We start from the raw sequence: 24235 nt of genomic DNA, 5'->3' as shown, positions 1-24235 counted from the left end.
AAAATAATTACATGAAAATCTAAATTGAGGTTTAAAGTTAGTGGAGTGGAAATTACCAATAGGCAGTTGAGATATTGGGTTAATGCAAAATCTAATCATGCTCTAAAAATGCACAGTGCAAGATATAAGCAATGAAAGGTCATAAATTCAGAAGATCATAAGGAGTAGATTTCGACCCTTTCTATTTCCTTCGCTCCATAGATGCTGCCTAACCCGCTGAGTTTCTCCAGCATTTTTGTCTACATTAGAATTAGGCAATTCGGCCCATCAAGTGTACTCTGCCATTCAATCCTGGCTGATCTATCTTTCCCTCTCACCCCGTTTTCCTGCCTTGCCCCATAACCCCTGACACCTTTCAAATCTGTCAATCTCCACCTTAAAAATATCTCTTTCCATGGTTTATAGTCGTAGATTCATAGTCATACTGCGTGGAAAACAGGCTCTTCGGCACATCTTGGCCACACTGACCAACATGTCCCATCTACACATGTCCCACCTGCCTGCGTTTGGCCCATATCCCTCTAAACCTATCCTATCCATGTACTTGTCTAAATGTTTCTTAAATGTTGCATTACTATAAATAGGTTCTTGCTGTTTGAGGGACCAAATTTTACATCTGCAATGTATGAGCATTCTTAGTTTAGACATATTCCTTTGGTTTTGAATTTAAATTTGTCTCATCTTAAAATAAAAGTGACACCACTGAAAGACTAGGTGGCAAATGTATCCAAAATGGGTAATGTATGCAAGGTTTTGTCATGAAAGCATTATTTGATAGCATGGGGCAAAGGGACAGCTAAATGGAGAAGGGGGATGTGGTTGTGTTTACGACTCTTTCTGGGAATTGGTAATTTGGGATATGCCACTGGGAATTGGAAAGTGAGGTAATTCCCGAGATCTAGCTTTTGTGATAAAAGTCTAGGACTTTATTCGTTGGCGCACTGGAGGCTGAGGAGTAATTTTATAAGAGGTATATAAAACCATGAGGGGAATTGATAGATGAATGCACAGACTCTTTTACCCAGGGTAGGGGAATGAAGAACCAGAGGACAGAGGTTTAAAGCCAGAGGGCAATGATTTATTAGGTACAGGAGGAGCAACTTTTTCACACAGAACGCCAGGTATAGCGTTCACACAGTATTTCACACAACTTTTTCACACAATATATAGAACGTGCTGCTAGAGGAGGTAGTTGAGGCAGGTAATATAACAACATTTAAAATACATTTGGACAGGTACATGGATAGGAAAGGTTTATAAAGATATGGGCCAAGTGTGGGCAGGTGGGACTAGCATAGATGGGGCATCTTGATTGGCATGGTTGAGTTAGGGCCCCATGCTGTATGACTCTATTACTCTCTGACTATGATTTTATGACTATTTGGCTGGGATATAATTATATTGTGAGTGTGATTAGAAGTTGCACTGCAATTTTTGAATTTGCATAAAAATAATTCCATGAATATCTAAATTGAGGTTAAATGCCTTTAGTGGAATGAAAACTGCCATTAAGCAGTTGAGGTATTGAGAAATCAAAAATGCATAGGGCAAGATATGTAATGAAAGCTGAATAAATGGTCTTTCCATTTGTTCTTGTTTTATACTTCAGACTTTAGAGATACAGTGCAGAAACAGGCCCTTCGGTCCATTGAGTCCTTGCCGACCATTGATCACCCCGAACACTAACACCATCCTACATACTAGGGAAGTACCGCTCAGACACCAAAGTCTACTGCAGTTGAAGAATATAAAAATCAAGTCCTATAAGTGTCTGCAACATTTTAACTGGAGACGCCTCAAAGTGCCATGCCCTGCTAATACTGCCAACATGTGGCAACCATCCGTTCATTCACTTCTGGAATGAGGAAATCCTTGCAGAAATATGCACAATCTGGAAAACTATACATTGACTTAAAAAAGGTTCTTCAATCAAAGCAAAGGAATTTTTGAATCCATTTTAAACTCCAATCGCTACTATAAAGAGCCTGTCCCATTTTCATGACCTAATTCACGACCTCAGCCGAGTTTGCCCTTGACTCATACTCGCAGCATGGTCATCACGAGGTCGTAGGAGGTCGTATAGGTAGGTCGTAGGTAGGTCGTGATGCTAGTCGTAGGTACTCGTGGCATCAAATAGGTCGGGGCATTTTTTCAACATGATGAAGTGTCCACTAGTTAAAAAGGTCGTGAATTAGGTCATGAAAGTGGGACAGGCCCTTTAGTCTCAACCTGGAACTTCACTCAAAATTGTTGCAGGAACTGAGGTTCTTGGCTCAAGACATAGCCAGCACCACACCTCCAGGCCATGCCCTGATCCCATGTCTTGCATTATAACAGGGGGTTCTTTGACTGTCGATGCAAATGACATCTGGCCAGGTTTGGCAACTCGAACACACAGGAATGAAGGAGATTACAAAAAATGATGAAGATTGCCCAGTTCATCAATGTGACTGACAACCCCACCATCGTAGGGATCTATAGGAAGTGCTGTCTCAAAAAGGCATTCCTGCCATCGGGAAGAAGGTATAATAGTCTGTAAACTAACGTCCAGGTTCTGGAAAAGCTTCTTCATAAAACCATCAGGCTGTTGAACCCCAACCCCAACTACGAACCCCAACTAAACTCTGAACTACGAACTGCTTGGGTTGCATGAGGGACTGGGCATTGTTTATTTTTGCACTATATTGGGTTTTTTGGTTATTAAATTTTTTTTGTTTGTTTTTTATATTATCTATTGAGCACTGTGTTTACAAACCTGTTGTGCTGCTGCAAGTAAGAATTTCATTGTTCCGTTCTGGTAGATATGCCAAAATTACACTGATTATTTTTTAAATGGTAAACAGTCCAACATGCATGTTGTAATATTCACATTTTGAATTTGATTTTTTTGTCTCTGCATGCATATTAGAGTCATACAAACAGGCTCTTCAGCCCAACTTGCCCACTCCTAGCAATATGTCCATCTAAACCTATCCTATCCATATACCTGTCTAAATGTTTCTTAAATGTAGTGATAGTACCTGCCTCAACTACCTCGTCAGATAGCTCGTTCCATACACCCATCAGCCTTTGTGTAAAAAAGTTACCCATCAGGTTCCTCTTAAATATTTCTCCGCTCACTTTAAACCCATGTCCTCTGGTTCTTGATTCCACTACTCTGGGCAAGAGTCTCTGTGCGAATTCCTCCAATGATTTTGTATACCACAATAAGATCTCCCCTCATTCTCCTGCGCTGTCATCTGCCAGATCCAGCACGATACCCAGCCCAGCACAGAGTGGGTATGTGTCAGCACTGGCAGCTGGCTGGACTTACAGCAGCCCCTGGACAGCAGTCTGGCATCAACGTCTGACTCACGGCCTGTCAAAGCTGTCACTGTGAACGTCTGTGAATCATTCTGACATTCAGAATCATTTGGGGCACACAAGATAAGTTTAAAAAAGATTTTAAGTGACACTCACATGCTAAAAATAGTTGAATAATAAATAAATGATAAAGACATAGCCAAATTCCTTCCTCCCAAGAGGGAATGCTTCTTGTTCATTTTAAGAGGGCTGATTTTCTTGTGCCAGGTTTAAATACTAGAGGCTTAGCCGGGAGATTTCCCAGCCTAGGAACGAGCAGGGAGATCGACACAGGCACAGTGGAGTAACTCAGCGGGTCAGGCAGCATCTCTGGAGAAAAAATGTAGGTGACGTTTCGTGTCGAGACCCTTCATCAGGGTGCTGACCCGAAATGTCACCTATCTTTTTTCTCCAGTGATATTGCCTAACCCACTGAGTTACTTCAGCACTTTGTGTTTACCTTTGGTATAAACCAACATCTACAGTTCTTTCCTATCACAGGAGCCGGGATACCTGCAGAAGATCATGGTACCCCAGAGGACACTACAAGGGACATATCTGAGTAATTCTGCCTTTAGTGTTGATATTGAGATGGAATATGCACTCCTGCCTCAGAAATGACCCGGATCTGCTTCAGTTTGGCTAATGCTACAACAAGTCAACAGCAGATACCATCTCACTGACTCTCCACTCTGCTCTGGACAATCTGGATAACTGTAACACCTAAGCCAAGCTACAGTTCATCAATCAATAACCCCACTCTCACCATCGACGGCACCACTGTCTCCCCATCTCCCAAGGCCCACAACCTTGGCGTGATCTTTGATTCCACCCTCTCCCTTGAGCCTCACATCCGCCATGTCATTAAAACCTCCTTCTTTCATCTCCGCAACATCGCCAAACTCAGACCCTCTCTCACACCTCCCGCTGCTGAAAGACTCATCCATGCCTTCATCTCCTCCCGACTGGACTATTGCAACTCACTTCTCCTTGGCATCAGCTCCACCTACATCAACCGACTCCAACTGGCCCAGAACGCAGCCGCCCGACTCATCACCCACACCAAATCCCGGCATCACATCACTCCAGTCCTCAAACAACTTCACTGGCTTCCCATCTCCCACTGGATCACCTACAAAATCCTGATCCTCACCTACAAAGCCCTCCACCATCTGCCCCCCCCATATCTCACTGACCTCCTCTCCCCCTACCAACCCTCACGGTCCCTCAGATCCACATCAGCCTGTCTCCTCTCCATCCACAAGTCCAACCTCCGCAGTTTTGGGGACAGAGCCTTCTCCAGGGCAGCTCCCAGGCTCTGGAACTCCCTCCCCCAACTGATCCGCAATTCCGTGTCCCTCACCATCTTCCAGTCCCGCCTCAAGACCCATCTCTTCACCTCTGCCTATCCTTAGCCCCACGTCCCCCTCCCTTTTCATCTGTGCATTAATTGCCTCATAATGTGTTTTGAATTGTATTATGTCTTTACTTTGTGTAGTAGTCATGTCTCTACTATTTATTTCATTCCCCTTACATGTTTTTCCTCTACCTGCTAAATTTTTGTAAGGTGTCCTTGAGACTCTTGAAAGGCGCCCATAAATAAAATTTATTATTATTATTATTATTATTATTATTATTATCAACTACAGTCTTTTCTTTAGACTGTCTTATAGAATTAATTCATAATCTTTGTATAAATTATGTTTTTATGTACTGTTCGAGTCCATGTGCCTGTGAAGCTACAGCAAGCAAGATTTTCATTGTACCTGCACCTCACCCTGTCACTTCATCCGACAATAAACTCGACTTTACTTTACTACGATTCTGAAATATTTCAATAGGCTATATCAGAAAAAGATCAATAGTCAATCGTGCTTTATTGTCCCATGTGCAAATGCACAGTGAAATTATTTGTTTGCACGCAGTTCAGTAACTTTTTCCCAGCTGTTTGCAGGCAACTGAACCTTCCTATCAACAAATAGAGAGTGGTCCTGAGCTACTATTTACGTCACTGGATAACCTCGGACTGTCTTTAATCAGACTTTACTGGAATTTTTCTTCCACTAAATGTTATTCCCTTTATCCTGCATCTGTTCATGTATAGTCTTTCTGCTGACTGGATAGCATGCAACAAAATGTCTAGTCATGTATAGTCTTTCCGCTGTATAGTCATGTATAGTCTTTCCACTAACTGGATAGCATGCAACAAAAGCTTTTCACTGTACCTCGGTACATGTAACAATAAACTAACCTACATTAAACTAAACTGAGGAAGGTGGAGAGGAGGGCAATATATATTTGTGTAAATAATGTATTTATATTCAAAGATTGGAAAACATTAAAAGTTATGCAAGAAATAAATCATTGTTTACTCACTAAAGTAGCCTTGCACGTTAATCTTTAGCTCATGATAACATTAGTAAACTTAGTAAAGTACTGAGTAAATCAAGGACAAGCAATATTGGATTTCTAAAAGTCGATGAGAAAAATGGAAGAGAGTATGTGCAACGTACGATTCCCCACGGCTGTTTGAGATGAAGCTTGTACGCATAGTTCGGATTTAATTCCCATTAATAATAAATGCAAAAGAACGATTGCTGCTTCACATTGCTGTTTGCACTCTAATAGCTCATACCAGTCAGGCTGGCCATCAATGATTAAATTCAGGGGTGCACCACTGAAGAGCACCTCCAAATTATACTCAAAGACATGGCACAGCTATCAAAGGAAAAGCAAAGAAGAAAGTGAATGCCACAGTTGCTAGAAGCCACCCTAACGGCCCTGGTAGATGGGAAGAAATGTTCTCTGACCACAAGTGCTGAGCATAATCCTTCAGGCAAAGCATCAAGCTCCAATATAAGGCTGCCACTGTGGATCAGAGTCTACCTCAAAGGAGTTGGATCCAACACAGGAAGAACATTACTGACTTCATGTGCATAGTCAAGGTAAATGAAAACATTTTCACCTCTTTTATCCTCAAGTGCCCAATAGCTGCTCTGTACAGTGCAGCCACAAACTTGCTTAGAGTCATAGTTATACAGCACAGAAACAAGCCCTTCAGCCCAACTCGTCTAAGTTGCCCCATCTAAGCTAGAACCACTTACCTGTGTTTGGCCCAATTCATGTTCATAAGTTCCAGGAATTAGGCCATTTGGCCCATCGAGTCTACTCCGCCAGCCAATCATGGCTGATTTATCTCTCCCTCTCATCCCAAACCATTTCCATCGCTCTGAACCTTTCCTATCAACATACTTGTCCATGTACCTTATCAACTTCTATTGAGTAGGTTTAGACAGAATGGCTGAGACTTTACCATCGACAGTGAACTGCCTCTGTCGAAAGCCAAATTCTGACTTAAGTTGAACATTTTATTTCCTTCGCAGGGACCCTCTGGATGAAAAGAGTCAACTCTTTGGTGGTGGCATCAATGAGACAGCAGGGCCTTCTCATGAATCCCACCATTGGGGGTGCAACGGTGCAAGTGCAGCCCACTACATAGCAGAGCGACAATTTGAGAAGTGGCTGAGGCACAGTCATAACCACTGTCAAAACCACGGCAGGTAGATCCATGAAACATTAAATATTGAATACATGTTTAAACCTATTTAAAATTTTAAGAAACAATAATAAAAGGAAACAGTTTAATACATGTAACATTTCAAAACATTTAAAATCTAAAACATTGCAATAAACGTAAGGAATTAAAATAAAATATAAAAATGCTAAAACTTACCTTAATTCCATTCAGCAGTCCTTATCTAATAACATTAATGGATCAAAACTCACTGTACTAGGACTTAACACACACAACTTGTGGGAGTGATTTCCATATTGAAAATGGTAGGGATTTGCACAATGTTGTGCTCAGCCACTGAACTTCATGTGGATCCAATTTTGAAGTGCAGTTGTAGAACCTACAACGAAAGACACAAAATGCTGGAGTACTCAGTGGGTCAGGCAGCATCTCTGGAGAAAAAAGGAATAGGTGACATTTCGGGTGGAGACCTTTCTTCAGACTGAGGGTCAGGGGAGAGCTGAATGTTATGAATATTAGGTCAGATTTTGCAGTAAGTGCTCCGGAGTGGAGGGTTCAGGGAAACGACAGCAGGCGCAAGAGCAAAATGCCAGTAAGAGTACCGTGGTCTTAGCTTCCGCGCCCTGAAGGTCGGCTATGGGGTGCGTCTCCAGGGCACAAGTACTGAAGGTGGCCAGGGCCGGGGGAGGAATGACAGTTCGCTGGCCTATCTAGACGGAGGCGACAGTTGGAGACCCTGCAGCGGCCTAGGACTTGCCTGCGTTTCTATGTTTCTTTGTTTCTATGGATTGGGCGCTGCTTCAGAAGACCAAGTATGTGGACCAGACTGAACTGTGAAAATGGTGCTATAACCTGGCAATTCTTGCATGCGATCTCAGTGGACTATTTCTATACACTTTTTCCTAATCGGAGATTAATCAGCATTTTGTGTCCATCTTTGGTGTAAACCAGTATCTGCAGTTCCTTCCTACACTAATATTTATATGACTGTTTACACACTCATACAATACATCCAGGTCCAATATTGCCATTCATACATCATAACTTGCATCATCAGTCAGTTCATCTATTATGACAGAGAGATCACTGCTCCTTTTGTCTGTATACATAATTACAAAACATTACTAAAAACCAAAACCCACAGTTCTATAACTGAAGGTGTCTCACAAAAATGAACAGTATCAAACAAAGAGCAGGTGCTTAAACCAGTAAGTGTGTCACCAACTATTAAACTCATTTTGAATATTTAGTAGCTTTGTGGCGCTGGGAGAAAGTAAATGGGAGGAAATATTTTTACAGTTGCTTCAATTCAGTGACTATATATATAGAATGAGTTGGTACAAGCATAAATATTGAATTGATTTGAAAGTTAGAAAAACTATACAGTATCTTTACACTTGTAAGGTCTTTAGATAATGATAACCATAACTTGCCTGTGCTCGCCAAAGATTTTGAAGAAGGAATCATTTTCAGGAGTGGCTTTGTTCTTCCCACTTCCTCTAATACCAGTCGTCCTTTTCCCTCGGTACGTGGGCAGATTTCCCTCCAGCAAAGAGTCATCTTTCGCAGCAACTGAATGCTCTTCTTAAGAAACCAGAACCAAGAATTGGAAAAAAAATTAATTTGCTGCTCAAATATTTCACTATATTCATTAAAAGTTATTGCTGGACAGAATCTTTAATGCTATTACAAGTTGTTAGGGGATGATTTTAGAAATGTGACATTTTTGTTTCTATAACAAGGCAGATAAAAAAGAACTCATTATTGGACCTGTCATTTAACCTCTTCATTAGTCACAAGAGCCACCCTCATAAAAGCCTGGTGCACCTTATTAGTTTGTTAGTGTTTAGTGACTGAGACTCTATTGCTCAAGGGTAAAGACCAGATTATTTGGAGCCTTGGAGATAACCAGCACTTCTATTTGTTTCAATGTTGTTGGTGTATCCCTATCAATTTTTCCATACTAATTCTGAAATAAAATATCACTGATTACATTTAGTCGTGTCCATGATTTCAAGAAGATAATCTGTATCCCGAGACATCGCAGTGAAGACCAATGAACCTGCCTACTTTTTGTTCTACAGGTTCCTGATCCATAACTCTTGTCCAATTCTTCAAGTTTATACTGTGATAAGTTTATAAGTTCCCAAGTCAAAGGAGCAGAATTAGGTCACGTCTACTCTGCCATTCAATTACGGCTGATCTATTTTTTCCCTCTCAATGCCATTCTCCTGCTTTCTCTCCATTAACCATCGACACCTTTACTAATCAAGCATCTGCCAGTCTCCACTTTAAAAATGACTTGGCCTTTACAGCCGTCTGTGGCAAATAATTCTACTGTTTCACCACATTTTGACTGAAGAAATTCCTTCTTTATGAATAACAGTGTCCGCATTTGAGCCTGATGTCCATCACAGTGGTGCTTCCCCTACTCCCCAATGCATTCCAGCTGTAAAGCCAAATGGAAATGCTTACACCTGTATCTCCGGGATTGATTCCTGAAATTCAGGTGGGACTCTCCTATTGGGAGTGTGGTATCCCGATCTGATATTTTAAAACGCTGTTACTTCAGAACCAGTGGGCAACATAATCATGTTCATTTTCTGACCACTGGGATGGTGTATTATTGGACTTGTCCTGGAGTCAGGACCCCTGTCCTGACTCCAGGACAAGGGGTCACAGCTTAAGGATAAGGGGAAAATCCTTTAAAACCGAGATGAGAAGAACTTTTTTCACACAGAGAGTGGTGAATCTCTGGAACTCTCTCCACAGAGGGTAGTTGAGGCCAGTTCATTGGCTATATTTAAGAGGGAGTTAGATGTGGCCCTTGTGGCTAAGGGGATCAGGGGGTATGGAGAGAAGGCAGGTACGGGATACTGAGTTGGATGATCAGCCATGATCATATTGAATGGCGGTGCAGGCTCGAAGGGCCGAATGGCCTACTCCTGCACCTAATTTCTATGTATGGAATGCTGTTTAAGACCGGCCATTATAAGAGAAAGCAGCAATCACACATATCAAAGATAGACACAAAAAGCTGGAGTAACTCAGGGACAGGCAGCATTTCTGGAGAGAAGGAATGGGTGATGTTTTGGGTTGAGACCCTTCTTCAGTCTAAAGAATCGTCACCCATTCCTTCTCTCCAGAAATGCTGCCTGTACTGCTGAGTTACTCCAGTTTTTTGTGTCTATCTTTGATTTAAACCATCATCTGCAGTTCCTTCCTAAACCTATTATATCAAGCTGTCCAGTGATCTGTAGGTGAACAGAATCGAGTTAGTTAGTTAGTTAGTTAGTAGTTAGTTATATAAACACAGAATGCTGGAGTAACTCAGCGGGTCAGGCAGCATCTCCACCTTTTCCTTTTCTCCAGAGATGCTGCTTGATCCGCTGAGCTACTCCAGCATTTTATGTCTATCTTTGTTGTAAACCAGCATCTGCAATTTCTTCCAACACACAGTTAGTTATTAGTTGATTAGTTAGTTTAGTTTATTGTTACCTGTACCGAGGTACAGTGAAAAAGCTTTTGTTTTGCATGTTAACCAGTCAGCAGAAAGACAATACATGATAACAATCGAGCCATCCACAGTGTACAGATACATGATAAAGGGAATTAATTTTAGTGCAAGATAAAGTCCAGTAAAGTCCAATTAAAGATGGTCTCCAATGAGGTTGATAGAATCTCAGGGCTGCTCTCTAGTTGTTGGTAGGATGGTTCAGTTGCCTGGGAAGAAACTGTCTTGTTGGCAAAAGGAGAGTTCTACTTGATTCTGAGGTACAAACAGAAGGTACCAGTAAAATACAGGATACAAACCTATATTTGAAGTCTGCTCTGCATCACCTCCTCCAGAACCTTCAAATGAAGAGAGAGAAGCAGAGAGAAACTGGTTATTACATGTCAGCACAATCAAGAAAAGAATCACATAAAGGAAATTAAATACCGTTTAAGAATCTTCAAATAAATTCAGCTTTGGAAACACATCGAACATGAAAGGTGTATTGTATTAGAAAGCAAACAGAGCACTAGTTACCAAAATAAGAGAGACAGGAGCTACAATAGCTTTCATATCTTGTGCACAGTGTCATTTGAAATGGATGCTGTATTCAGATGCTTTGACCAAATCATGGTTCTAATACCACAGGGACCAGGAATCAGAAACTGTTCTTAAGTGACTGATCTACTGTGCAGTTTTGTGAGCATTCAGCGTGGCATCATTGGTTTCCTTGCAAAAAAAACTTATTATGTGCAGGATTAGATTGCTAAGCCATCATTGTTGCTTAGAAACCAGACAAATGTAGCTCTATTGGCAGTGACACTGATGCAGCTAGTCTAGATATGAACACCACAGTTACATTAGGTTAGAGATACAGCATGAAAATAGGCCTTTCGGCCCACCGAGTCTGTGCCAACCAACGATCACCTGTACACTAGTTCTAGACTACACACTAGGGACAATTTACAGAAGCGAATTAACCTACAAACCTATACGTCTTTGGAATGTGGGAGGAAACTGGAGCACCTGGAGAAAACGCACGTGTTCACAGGGAGAACATACAAACTCCGTACAGACATCACCTGTAGTCAGGATCAAATCCGGGTCTCTGGCGCTGTAAGGCAGCAATTCTACCGCTGTGCCACAGTGCCGCATAATTGTTCAAGCACTCCCAATTGGCAAATAGATCAAGGCATGAGCTATTAGCATTTAGAACCTGAAGGCATATGTTATGGCAGTTCTTGCACATTCACCATGAAGTTCCTAATTACAAAAATATGATTGCCCATGGCCATCATTTTGGTAAGAATCATCAACTCTGATACTATACCTATATTTTGTTCTTTGGTGGTTTTGACATCCTTGCGTCCAGAAAACCAATCATCGGCATAGCCAAAACTAAGTAGCTTCTGCATGCTAACCGGAGGTTCCTTTCTACGTGTAAATCTATTGCTTAGGAACATCAAAAACAGTATATTATAATACAGAAGATTTCACTGCAGATGATGTCTTATTAAAATTAAATTAATTTGCATGATTTTCATAAATCCTTTCGTAAGTGGAATTTCTGCATCGATAAATTATATCACCAATTGACACACAAATCGATTTTACAATCCCACATTGTTACATTATATCAAGTTCAATTTACTTAACTGCAGATTCAATTACTATAACTGCAGATTCATTTGGAATAACTGAAGTATTATTTCTTGCACAATTCTTGCATAAATGTTTTTGCATAATTTCTGAACTTGATCTCTGATGTACAAAGATGTACATGTAGAATGATTTGAGTATCACGTAACTAATTATTTGTCTACTACTTTTTTTTCTACTTACTAATTGTTAGATAACTATTTTGTCATCTATTTACTGCTGGTAACTATTTTCTAAAGGAAGTGACTCCTTCACCAAAATAATCCATTAGTCAAGAGTCAATGGTCAAGAGTATTTAATTATATGCATTGACAATGGAAGAATGACATTCTTAATTGCAACAGCATAACAGGCCTATAAGCACAGTCCTCATAGATAACATAACAAACAAAACCTTAGTCAATAAATTAAGAAACCCCAATACTAGCGCCAAAGGCCCAAAGTCCTTAGTACAATTAGCCAGTACCTCTTCGATCCCTGATCTATGCAATACATTTTCAGTTGTTGGGCCATTGTTGTTGAAGGGTTTCATAAATGTGCAGGTTCTTCACCACATCTGTGTAGATCATGAAGAGTATTGTTGACTTTGTATAACCATAAATAAACAGCTCACCATAATTTGTTGGGGCTAAACACAACTGACCATCCTTCTGGCATGCATGGTCCATGCACTTATTCCTAAACTCTTCAGTGTTAACACGCTCATCTCTGAACCAGCATATAGAAGTTTTCCGGCTCTTCTCCAAGGTCTTGATAATATGAACAAGGCTAAGATTCATGTACTGTACAGGATCATGTTGTTGTGTGGTGTTGTTTTCAGGACCTTCCATTAAACCTGATCCTGTCCATTTTAGGAGGAATAGTTCCCAGCACCTTCTAAAATCAAGAATGTGGGGACATACGTTTAAGGTGATGGGGAAAGATTTAATAGGAACTGAGGGGCAACTAAGGTGCGTAAATGGAGCGAGCTGTCGGAGGAGGTAGTTGAGACAGAAACTATAATAACATTCAAAAGACATTTTGGACAGGTACATGGATAAGAAAGATTTAGAGGATTTGGGCCAAACGTGGGCAGGAGGGACTCGTGTAGATGGGGCAGCTTGGTTGGCATGGGCAAGCTGAACCAAGGGGTCTGTTTCCGTGCTATATGACTCTTTGACTTAAAAAACACAGGTGAGTGATCTGCTTCACTCATCATATATAATGAATGGATCTGCACATTATTTTCTGTATGTGGATGCTCATGCAGATCTATTGCCATATATGTCTAACTTGCAATCCCTTCAAAAGAAGTTTTACAGGATATCCTAAGGAGATAAAGATAGAAATACATTTTATGCCAGTCCTTAAGGGACAACATCACAAGGAAAAATATCATTAATTAAGTTTATATTCATTTGAGTTTGAAAGTATATAGAATGATGTTTAAAATAATAATATGATCTAATGTAGATAAAACAAAATTATCTCGTGGAAGGAAAGAAAAGCCACATGGTGTTGGAGGAACTCAGCAGGTTAGGCAGCATTTCTAGAGAACATGGATTGGTTATGTTTCAGGTCAGGAAATTTCTTCAGACATCTTAAAAAGGGACCCAACCCGAAACGTCAGTCTGAAGAAGGGTCCCGATCTAAAATATCACCCACCCATGTCCTCCAGAGATGCGGCTGACCCTCTAGCACTTTGTGCCTTATTTTATAAACCAGCATCTGCAGTTCCTTGCATCCCTGTCATGCGAGTTCAGTCTGTTTAGAAGCAAAACCAAGGAACACCACTGATTATAAACATTAGTTGAAATATGGATTTCACTCCTTCAAAAGGGAACTTTTCAACTCTGAAAGTGATGGATTTTTGTTCGATAGACGTATCAGGAAATGAAATGTGGGGGCTCTCAGTTAACTTACCCATAATCGAATTGAATGGCAGCAAAGGCTGAAGGGTCTTAATGGTCTATTCCTCTTCTAATGCTGCTATATAACAGCTATCACAAGCTCAGGAGGTCCTAAAGAATTAGATAGTCAATGAAACACACATGAAGTGTACTCTCTGTTGTAACCGTAGGACAAAGCCTATGTGTGCATACCAATGTTTCTCAACAAGGGCGGCATGGTGGCGCAGCAGTAGAGTTGCTGCCTTTCAGTGCTTGCAGCACCAGAGAGAACCGGGTTCGATCCTGACGGGTGCTGTCTGTACGGAGTTTGTACGCTCTTCCCGTGACCCCGTGGGTTTTCTCCGAGATCTTCGGTTTCCTCCCACACTCCAAAGATGTACAGGTTTGTAGGTTAATTGGCTTGGTATAAATGTAAATTATCTCTAGTGTGTGTAGATAGTGTTACTGTCCGGGGATCGCTGGTCGGCGCGGACTCGGTGGGCCGAAGGGTCTGGTTTTGCGTTGTATCTCTAAATTAAGCATACTGATGAATAAGTAGGTATTTTTCTGCAGTGGTGTCATGGCCTGGGCAGATATTATCTTTGATATATCGTCTGTTATTCTTCAAACACGATGTTAGATTATGAAAGACACATAGAACTGCAGTAACTCAGCATGTCTTAATTTATTTTTTATCTAAGGTGACCTCAGGATCTGAGAACTTTGGTTTAATTTCTCACAATATTTGGTAGCTTTGTTACTGCTACTTGTTGTTGTGCAGAACAGGCATCAAATGTGTTCTAAATGGACATTAATCGCCTGGGTTATACATACCACTACAATGGGAAGGGGATTAGCACATGCACATCAATGGCCATCCAACATATGCAGAGAAGGTACGTTCTGACATTTGTACAATGCTAACTTGATCTTAAAGTTGAAAAAATTAAAGCACAATGAGCAAACTAGAGCCTTGTGTAAAGGACATATGGAAGATTAAGTACTCATCAGGAAAGAGCTCTCCATCCAGTCTCCACCTCAAACCTCTCACATGTAACCAGCATATGGTCTGATTTTTAATTTATTTTTACTCCTTTTGCTTCTATATATTTATTACCTCATAAATCCATAAGACATAGGAGCAGAATTAGGCCATTCGGTCAATCGATCATGGCTGATCTATCTTTCTTTCTCCTGCATTCTGCCCGCAAACTTTGGCACCCTTACTAATTAAGAATGTGTCAATCTCTGTTTAAAAAAAAACCCAATGACATGGCCTCCACAGCAATCAGTGGCAATGAATTCCGCAGTTTCACCACCTTCTGGCTGAATAAATTCCTCCTCGTCTCTTTTCTATTTGTTCCCAGCATGAATGCATGAGCTGGCAATCTCCTGGTGTGTGACATGACTGCAAAAACAAGCAAGGGGTGTGCAAATCAAAGCGGCATTGGAAGTGAATGGTGGGGCAAGGGCTCGCAGTAGGAGACAGGAAGGAAGATGGGGATATTTTAGATTGTGTTGACATTAGAATGTTAGAATGTATGTATGAATGTCTTGAAGGCATAAAAATCGATAAATCCCCAGGGCTTGCTGAGATGTATACCAGGCTACTATGGGAGGCAAGGGAGGAGAATGCTGGGGCCCTGACAGAGATTTTTATATATTCACTGCCAGATGATTGAGAAGAACAAATGTGAGTTTTTTATTGAAGAAGGTCAGCAGGGATAAGCTAGATTATGAATTCACAGACCGACGAGTCTAATGTCAGTAGTAGGGAGAAAATTCTGATGGATAAGATTAATTTGCAGTGAGAAAAGGCAGGAATAGATCAGGGATAGTCAACACCAATTTGTTGATTGGAGATCCCGTCTGACAAGGTTTTTGAAGAGGTAACAAAATAAATTGATGAAGGCCTAGAACGTATTGAGGAGACTTAGTGTATAAGTCCATAGATTCCTAACAGTGTCATGCAAGATGCTGCGTACATTAGTTGGGACAGAAAATACAAGCATGGAGGTCACGGTACAACTTTATAAAATTATGGCTAGGCCATAGCTGGAATATCGTGCCGATCTGGTCACACTATAGGAAAGACATGATCACAATAGTGATGGTGCAGTGGAGATTTACAAGGATTTTACTGGGATGGAACATTTCCATTATGAGGAGAGACTGGATAGGACGGGTTTATTTTCTTTGGAGCAGAGGAAGCCGAGGAGAGACCTGATTGAGATCTACAAAATGATGGAGGGCATAGATAGACAATAGACAACAGGTGCAGGAGTAGGCCATTCGGCCCTTTGAGCTAGCACCGCCATTCAATGTGATCATGGCTGATCATCCACATTGGACGGATGATGAGAGACCTCGCCCCATAACAAAGATATCTAAAGCCAGAAGGTGGAGTTTTAAGGTGAGGAGGAGGAGGGTTGGAAGGGATATGAGGAAATCTTTTTTCACCTCGAGAATGGCTGCAATCTGGAATGCACTGCCAGTTCTCTCACAACATTTAGATAGAATCTGGACAAACATTTGAGTCACCAAGACACAGAGGCTACAGACTAAGTGCTATTGAATGGGATTGGTGTAGATCAGTACTTGATGATCACCATGGGGATGGTGGGCTGAAGGAACTATTTCTGTGTTGTATGACTATGAATCTATGACTGAGCTACCCAGGGTCCATGGGAAGCAACTCTTCCACGAGAATCTCTGTGAGGAAAAAGAAACATATATGTCACATATTTGTTGCAAGTAGATAGGGTAGTCAAAAATGCTTTTGGCACATTGGCCTTCATCAATCAGAGTATTGAGTATAGAAGTTGTTAGGTCATGCTGCAGTTATTTACAACGCTGGTGAGGCTACATTTAGGGTATTGTGGTCAGTTTTGATCACCATGTTAGAGGAAAGACGCTGGCAAACTTAAAAGGGTGCAGAGAAGATTTACAAGGATGTTGCCAGAGCATGAGGGCCTGAGGTATAGGGAGAGATTGAGCAGGCTAGGACTATTCCTTGGAGCGCAGGCAGATGAAGGGTGATCTTATAGAGGTGTACAAAATCATGAGAGGAATAGATCGAGTATACGTGCACTCTTTTGCCCTGAGAAGGGGAATCAAGAACCAGAGAACATAAGTTTAAGGTGAGGGGGGAATGATTTAATAGGAACCTGAGGGGTAACTGCTTTACATAAAAGGTGGTCGGTGTATGGAATGAGCTGCCGGAGCAGGTAGTTGAGGCAGGTACTATCACAACGTTTAAGAAGCATTTAGACAGGTACATGGATAGGATAGGTTAGGAGGAATATGGGCTGAATGTAGGCAGGTGGGATTAGTATGGATGAGGCATGTTGGTCGTTGTGGGCAAATCGGGACGAAGGGCCTGTTTCCATGCTGTATGCCTCTATAAGATGAGGCATCTGCAATTCAATAAAGTCATCTTCACTGGAATATTCAACATAATTTGACCATATTTCCAAAGCAGTAAGAGAAAACTGAGGAGAGACCTGATTGTCAGTGACTGTTAAGGTTGCTATGACAATGAATTTTACATGCAGGGAAGAGCTGGAGATATCTCCTACAATTTGTAGTTTGCTCATCATTGTTGCATTCGCTTATGCACTTCATTTTGATGGATATGAATGAATTGATTTCACTCTTGGTGGAGCAAGTGTTCAGTGTTGCAAGGATGATGAGCTTCCCATAAAATGGGATGCTACTGGTTACATGTACACTCCAGGGCATTGCATGCAAGTTCGGAGAGGAACCACAACTAGTAGGGATTTTGCTTCTCTAGCTCCAGGGGAGGCAGAGTGGCACAGCAGTAGAGTTGCTGCCTTTCAGTGTCAGACACCCGGGTTCGATCCTAACTGCGGGTGCTGTCTGTACAGAGTGTGCACGTTCATGCACATTAAAACATTCAAATCAATTTCCATTGTGAAGTTACTGGATGGCAAATGTGTTTCACTGACCACATGCACTTAGAGACCAAAATAAATGGCAAATTGCCCCTTGAAAATGCAAGTGACCTACAACTGAGTTGCTTGCTTGGCAATGTCCAAGGGTAGTTAAGACTCAACCACATAGAATGAGACTGCAGTCACAAATAGGCCAGACCAGGTAAAGCAGGCATATTTACTATCTTGAATTGCATTAGTAAACTGCAAGGGTAATTGCAACAATTCTATCATTTTTTATTGTCATCATAATTGGTTTAGTTTAGAGATACAGCATGGAAACGGGCTCCGGCCCACTGAGTCCACGCCGACCATCGATCACCTGTTCACACTATTTTATCCCACTTTCTCATCCACTCCCAATATACTAGGGGCAATTTAAAGAGGCCAATTAACCTACAAAACTACGCGTCTTTGGGATGTGGGAGGAAACCGGAGTACCCTGAGGACACCCACGCGGTCACGTGCAAACTCCACACAGACAGCACCCAAGGTCAGGATTGAACCTGGGTCTCTGGCGCTGAGAGACAGGGGCTCCACGATGTCACCCCATTTACTCTGACAAGTTTATACTGTTCCAGAAACCAGATAATTAACTGAATTTAAATTCCATAACTGTGGCAGCAGGATTTTAATTCAGCTGTCTGGAATGTCAGTTCAGGCCATTAGATACCAGTTCAACAACATTCTCTCTGCACCATCACTGAACCCTTTCATTACCTTAAGACTACGTGTCTAACTGGCTTCTTGCCCTGCTTTTTTCTACTTCCTACATCAAAACCTCTAATAGTATGTCAGAGCCCAGTTCCTGTTGCACATTGCAAACACTTCCACACTGACTCAAATTTCAAGCTGGGCACCTTTAAGCAAAGCATGCCAATTTGATCAGATGCTTGACATTTAACTAATTAGACATCTGTTGGGATATAAAGCTTCAACAGCAAGACCAAATATTGAAATCATGGTAGTATGCCGGCAGCACAAATGTGTTGTGCTGTTTACACTGGGTGGAATTGGAGGAGGTTAATCATGCATCGTGGTTCTCACATCAATTTTCTTGGCTGCCCACTTTTAGTGCTAACATTTTTGATGGCATATATTCCCTTATTTGTATGGATATATGCTCGAGTGAATTATGATTGGAAATCTATGACCATTTGACTCGTTGGTGAGAATGCCAACTCTGGGCTAAGGCCAACACTTTCAAGCCCCTGCATTTTTCCTCATTTTTGCTTTATCACATTCTCTCTAGAAAAAAAACACTTTACATTCACATAATACTTTTTATTTCAAACATAATCGAAACATTTTTTTCCTCTGCTAATCTCAATCCACAAACACACGTATCCCTACTTCAATTCATGCAGGTAAAGAGTGGATTAATAGGAAAACTGTAAAAAGGTAAAGCTGATCAACAATTACATGTGCCAAAATTATGCAACTGAAATATTTGCTCAGGACTTTTTGTCATGTATACTGTTGCATTAAGAAAAAGCACCCACTGGGGCATGAACTATTAATACAAATAAACATGGTTATGTAACTTTTCAGATGATATATTGCAATGTCTGTTTTCCTGAAACGTGAATCTGCCGCACTCAAAAAACATGTCTCAATGCTCTAAGGATGGCACGAACATAAGAAGCCCATGTGTGAATTTCATTACAGAGTGTCAAAGTATATGTTCAGCAACTATTGATGATAAAAAGCATATCTTTGGAGAGTCAGAAAACACTGCTCCAACAAACTTGAGAATCTGGCTGCCCCTCCTTGCTACCCATCTTGCTTTTAATGGAAGGTAGACAAAAATGCTGGAGAAACTCAGCGATTAAGGCAGCATCTATGGAGAGAAGGAATAGGCGACGTTTCGTGTCGAGACGCTTCTTCAGACAGGTCTCGACCCGAAATGTCGTCTATTCCTTCTCTCCATAGATGCTGCCTCATCCGCTGAGTTTCTCCAGCATTTTTGTCTACCTTCGATTTTTCCAGCATCTGCAGTTCTTTCTTACACATTGCTTTTAAAGGAAAGTGGTTTCCATCTACATAAAATAGAAGGGTCTCAGCCTAAAACTTCACCTATCCATGTGCCCCAGAGATGCTGCCTGACCCACTGAGTTACTCCAGCACTTTGTTTCTTTTTACCTAAAATAAGTTTATGGGGCGGTACAGAGGGGCAGCGGTAGAGTCACTACCTTACTGCGTCAGAGACCCAGGTTCGATCCTGTTCGGTGCTGTCTATGGAGTTTGTACATTCTACCTGTGACTGCATGGGTTTTCTCCGGGTGCTCCGGTTTCCTCCCACTCTCCGTGGACATAAAGGTTTGTAGGTTAATTAGCTGCTGTAAATTGTAAATTGTTCCTAGTGTGTAGAGTACTGGGTATTTGCTGGTCAGCGCGGACTTGATGGGCTGAAGGGCCTGTTTCCACGCTGTGTCTCCAAAGTTATCCATTGGTCGACCTCGTCCAGTGGAATCGCCAACCCAGCACCATCTCATGTTGTGGCGCTGATCATATATTTGTTGGCGCATTGCAAATAATTTGACAACTTATTTTATTGCAGATGCAACTTATCTGAATCCTTCACTTTTCTGCCCCTGCCTCAGTCTTGAAATCGTTCAATTTGATATAATTCATGTCAAGGTTAAGTGGCCTTCTCCACCTATCTTAACCTTTGACATAGATTACCACATTGTCCTATTCTTCCTTCTATGCCTCTCCACCATCATAATGCTCAACACTTGCCTGGCACCATTCTTATCTATCCAGTTGCAATGCTGGTTAAGAGAGGTTTAGATTATCTTCCTGAGTTATTATCATCACTCTCCACCTTTGGACCCGTCATGTTGTATATCTAAAGACTTGACCATGTCACCAAATTCCTGGTTCATTCCAAGCCCTGAAGCACCACTTGCCTAACCACCCATTACACCCTTTCACTTGAATCCTATCCTCTGTGAATCTAAAGCCATCCAAGCCTCTGGTACTCTGCTTCCTCCATCCTAACCCGGGTCAAAATTTTCTTTTCCAGAGTAATATTTGTTCATTAGATTTCTATATTCAGACCTATGGCTCACTACACTTTTATTCTTCACAATATGTGCTCTGTAACTATAAAGTAGATATCTAACAATATCACTTTTTGTTCTTACAAAATAGAACATTCCTTTTTCTTTTAAAATTGAATGGAATGTTTTAAACTTTATCTTTTATTATAAGATTATTCTTGCGGCAAAAAAAACTACACCCAATATTAAAACAGAAAAAGATTACATCCTCATTTTGTTGACTGAAGTCATTTGGTCAGTGATGAATCGGTACATTGTTTGGTTGATACAAATTTATTAACAACATTTTTATTGCTGTCCAAGTTTCACTCGCTGTTGTTGCTCATGCTTCTTGTTTTTTCAGCTCTGCTGCAGATCAGAGATTTGATTTCCACCAATTTGTTAACCATATTAGCCTGGATGATGTACAGTTAATCTCCGCTTTAATAATACCCAATGCATTGGCTTCCACAGCTGTCTGTGGCAATTAATTCCACAGATTCACCATCGGCTGGATAAGGAAATTCCTCCTCATCTCGAGTTGTGTATTGAGGAGCAGTAATACAGTGCCCTCCATAATGTTTGGGACAAAGACCCATCATTTATTTATTTGCCTCTGTACTCCACAATTTGAGATTTGTAATAGAAAAAATAACACGTGGTTAAAGTGCACATTCTCAGATTTAAATAAAGGCCATTTTTATACATTTTGGTTTCACCATGTAGAAATTACAGCATACACAGTCCCCCCCATTTCAGGGCACCATAATGTTTGGGACACAGCAATGTCATGTAAATGAAAATAGTCATGTTTAGTATTTTGTTGCATATCCTTTGCATGCAATGACCTACTTGAATTCTGCAAATCATGGACTTCACCAGTTGCTGGGTGTCTTCTTGGGTGATGCTCTGCCAGGCCTGTATTGCAGCCATCTTTAACTTATGCTTGTTTTGGGGGCTAGTGCCCTTCATTTTTCTCTTCAGCATATAAAAGGCATGCTCAATTGGGTTCAGATCACGTGATTGACTTAGCCACTCAAGAATTGACAATTCTATAGCTTTGGAAAAACTCCTTTGTTGCTTTAGCAGTATGTTTGGGATCATTGTCTTGCTGTAGAATGAACAGCCGACCAATGAGTTTTGAGGCATTTGTTTGAACAAGCAAATAGAATGTGTCTATACATTTCAGAATTCATTATGTTACTACCATCAGCAGTTGTATCATCAATGAAGATAAGTGAGCCAGTACATTCAGCAGCCATACTTGCCCAGGACATAACACCCCCACCCCCGTGTTTCACAGAAGAGGGGTATCCTTTGGATCTTGGGCAGTTCTTTCTCTCCTCCATAGTTCGCACTTGCTATCACTCTGATATGTTAATCTTCGTCTCATCTTTCCACAAGACCATTTTCCAGAGCAGTGATTGCTCTTTTAAGTACTTCTTGGGAAACTGTAACCTGGCCATCCTATTTTTGTGGCTAACCAGTGGTTTGCATCTTATATAGAAACATAGAAATTAGGTGCAGGAGTAGGCCATTCGGCCCTTCAAGCCTGCACGGCCATTCAATATGATCATGGCTGATCATCCAACTCAGTATCCTGTACCTGCCTTCTCTCCATACCCCCTGATCTCTTTAGCCACAAGGGCCACATCTAACTCCCATTTAAATATAGCCAATGGACTGGCCTCAACTACCTTCTGTGGCAGAAAATTCCAGAGATTCATCACTCTCTGTGTGAAAAATGTTTTTCTCATCTCGGTCCTAAAAGATTTGCCCCTTATCCTTAAACTGTGACCCCTTGTTCAGGACTTCCCAAACATTATGGTGCCCTGAAATGGGGGGACTATGTATAAACACTGCTGTAATTTCTACACGGTGAAACCAAACTATGTAAAAATGGCCTTTATTAAAATCTGACAATGTACACTTTAACCACATGTGATTTTTTCTATTACAAATCTCAAATTGTGGAGTACAGAGGCAAATAAATAAATGATGAGTTTTGGCCCAAACATTATGGAGGGCACTGTAAGATGCAAGTATTCAGCAATGCAAGAAATAGAACCAAGTTAAAGGCATCAATGAAGTTGTTAGTCAAGATTGTACGTCATCCAGGCTGACATGATTGACTACAGTAAAAAAATGAGGTTGTCATATTTTTCTGATCAGTGGTTGTCATGGACTCAGTGTGCTGAAGGGCTTGTTGCCTTGCTGTATCTCTAAAGTTTAGTTTAGTGTAGATCAAGAAACACTTACGTTGCTCGGTTTACTGACATGGCAGACAGCATCATTTGCGGATTTGTTTCAGTACCTAACATCATGGTCTCTGTCTGAAGCTGTGATGGTGTATTTCCATCCCGCTGCCTTCTGCTATCAGGAGTCCCTGACTGAACACGTTACACCAGAGAAAAAAGTACATGAATGTTCTTGGAAATAACTTTAATGTTCTTAATATATCTGTAAATATTAACCTCTTTCATATTAGAAACAGAGAATCTCATCTTGAACACCTTTACAATTGTACCTGTCTCTTTAATTTTTAATCTTTCTATTCCATGTATTGCTTTCAGTGTAAAGGATAGGCAGAGGACATTACTCCTATGTACACGTAGATGAGTTTGGGGCGGCCCAATGGTGCAGCTGGTAGAGCCGCCGCTTCATGGCACCACAGATCCGGGTTCGATCCTGACCTGGGATGTGTTCTGCTGTGGAGTTTGCATGTTCTCCATGGGTTTCCTCCGAGTGCTCTGGTTTACTCCCACATCTCAAAGACATACGGGTTTGTTGGTAAAATGAAAATATCCGCTAGTGTGTAGGGAGTTGATGCGAAAGTGCGATAACATAGAACTAGTGTGAATGGGTGGTCAATGGTCAGCGTGGACTCAGTGGGTTGAGAGGCTGTTTCTTTAAACTAAACCGCTCAATGATAATTGCTAGAACATGAATAATTCATTCACTACCCGTGTGGTGTGCTTAAAAAGTGAAGCAAAATTGTCAAAAAATCTCCAATTCAACAGAACATGCTCAGTAAGTGTACACTTTAAATTTCTTTTTTGGTGTAGGTTCACTATTTCAGCTGAATGATTCAAATTAAAACGTAGTAGTTTGTACTAAATGTGCTGACAAAACTACTTGGAGGGAGTTAGTGATATGCTGGTGTGAAGAGTCTGTAATCGACAGTTGTAGTTGAATTTACAGAAGTCTCAGAGGCATCCAAGATTAATGAATTTAACTGTAAATCAATAAAACTCTGGATACTGAAAATACGCAATAAAAAGAAAAAATGCAGGAAAAATTCAGCAGTCAGAACACTCCTTACAATTTCTAGTGGGAATAAT

The 24235-nt window shown here is 41.0% G+C and overlaps 1 protein-coding gene across 4 annotated transcripts in view; it reads right to left on the bottom strand.

Moving 5' to 3' along the window:
• c7h7orf57 (chromosome 7 C7orf57 homolog) overlaps positions 1–24235 on the bottom strand; it is an 83977-nt gene that overhangs the window by 9384 nt on the left and 50358 nt on the right. For 2 of the 4 annotated variants that reach the window (XM_055638108.1, XM_055638107.1), the window contains exons 6-9: positions 23154–23284; positions 11701–11822; positions 10691–10729; positions 8311–8461 (exon numbers count right to left, since the gene is read on the bottom strand). In XM_055638108.1, coding sequence (XP_055494083.1) covers positions 8311–8461; positions 10691–10729; positions 11701–11822; positions 23154–23284 — 443 coding nt within the window. The remainder of the gene's footprint in view (positions 1–8310; positions 8462–10690; positions 10730–11700; positions 11823–23153; positions 23285–24235) is intronic. The other 2 variants (XM_055638109.1, XM_055638110.1) reach the window with 2 other exon arrangements.

Source organism: Leucoraja erinacea, chromosome 7, assembly GCF_028641065.1.
Source record: "Leucoraja erinacea ecotype New England chromosome 7, Leri_hhj_1, whole genome shotgun sequence".
NCBI classification, from domain to species: domain Eukaryota; kingdom Metazoa; phylum Chordata; class Chondrichthyes; order Rajiformes; family Rajidae; genus Leucoraja; species Leucoraja erinaceus.
Note: the sequence above shows the minus strand (reverse complement) of the source record. Positions and strands in the feature narration are given on the sequence as shown.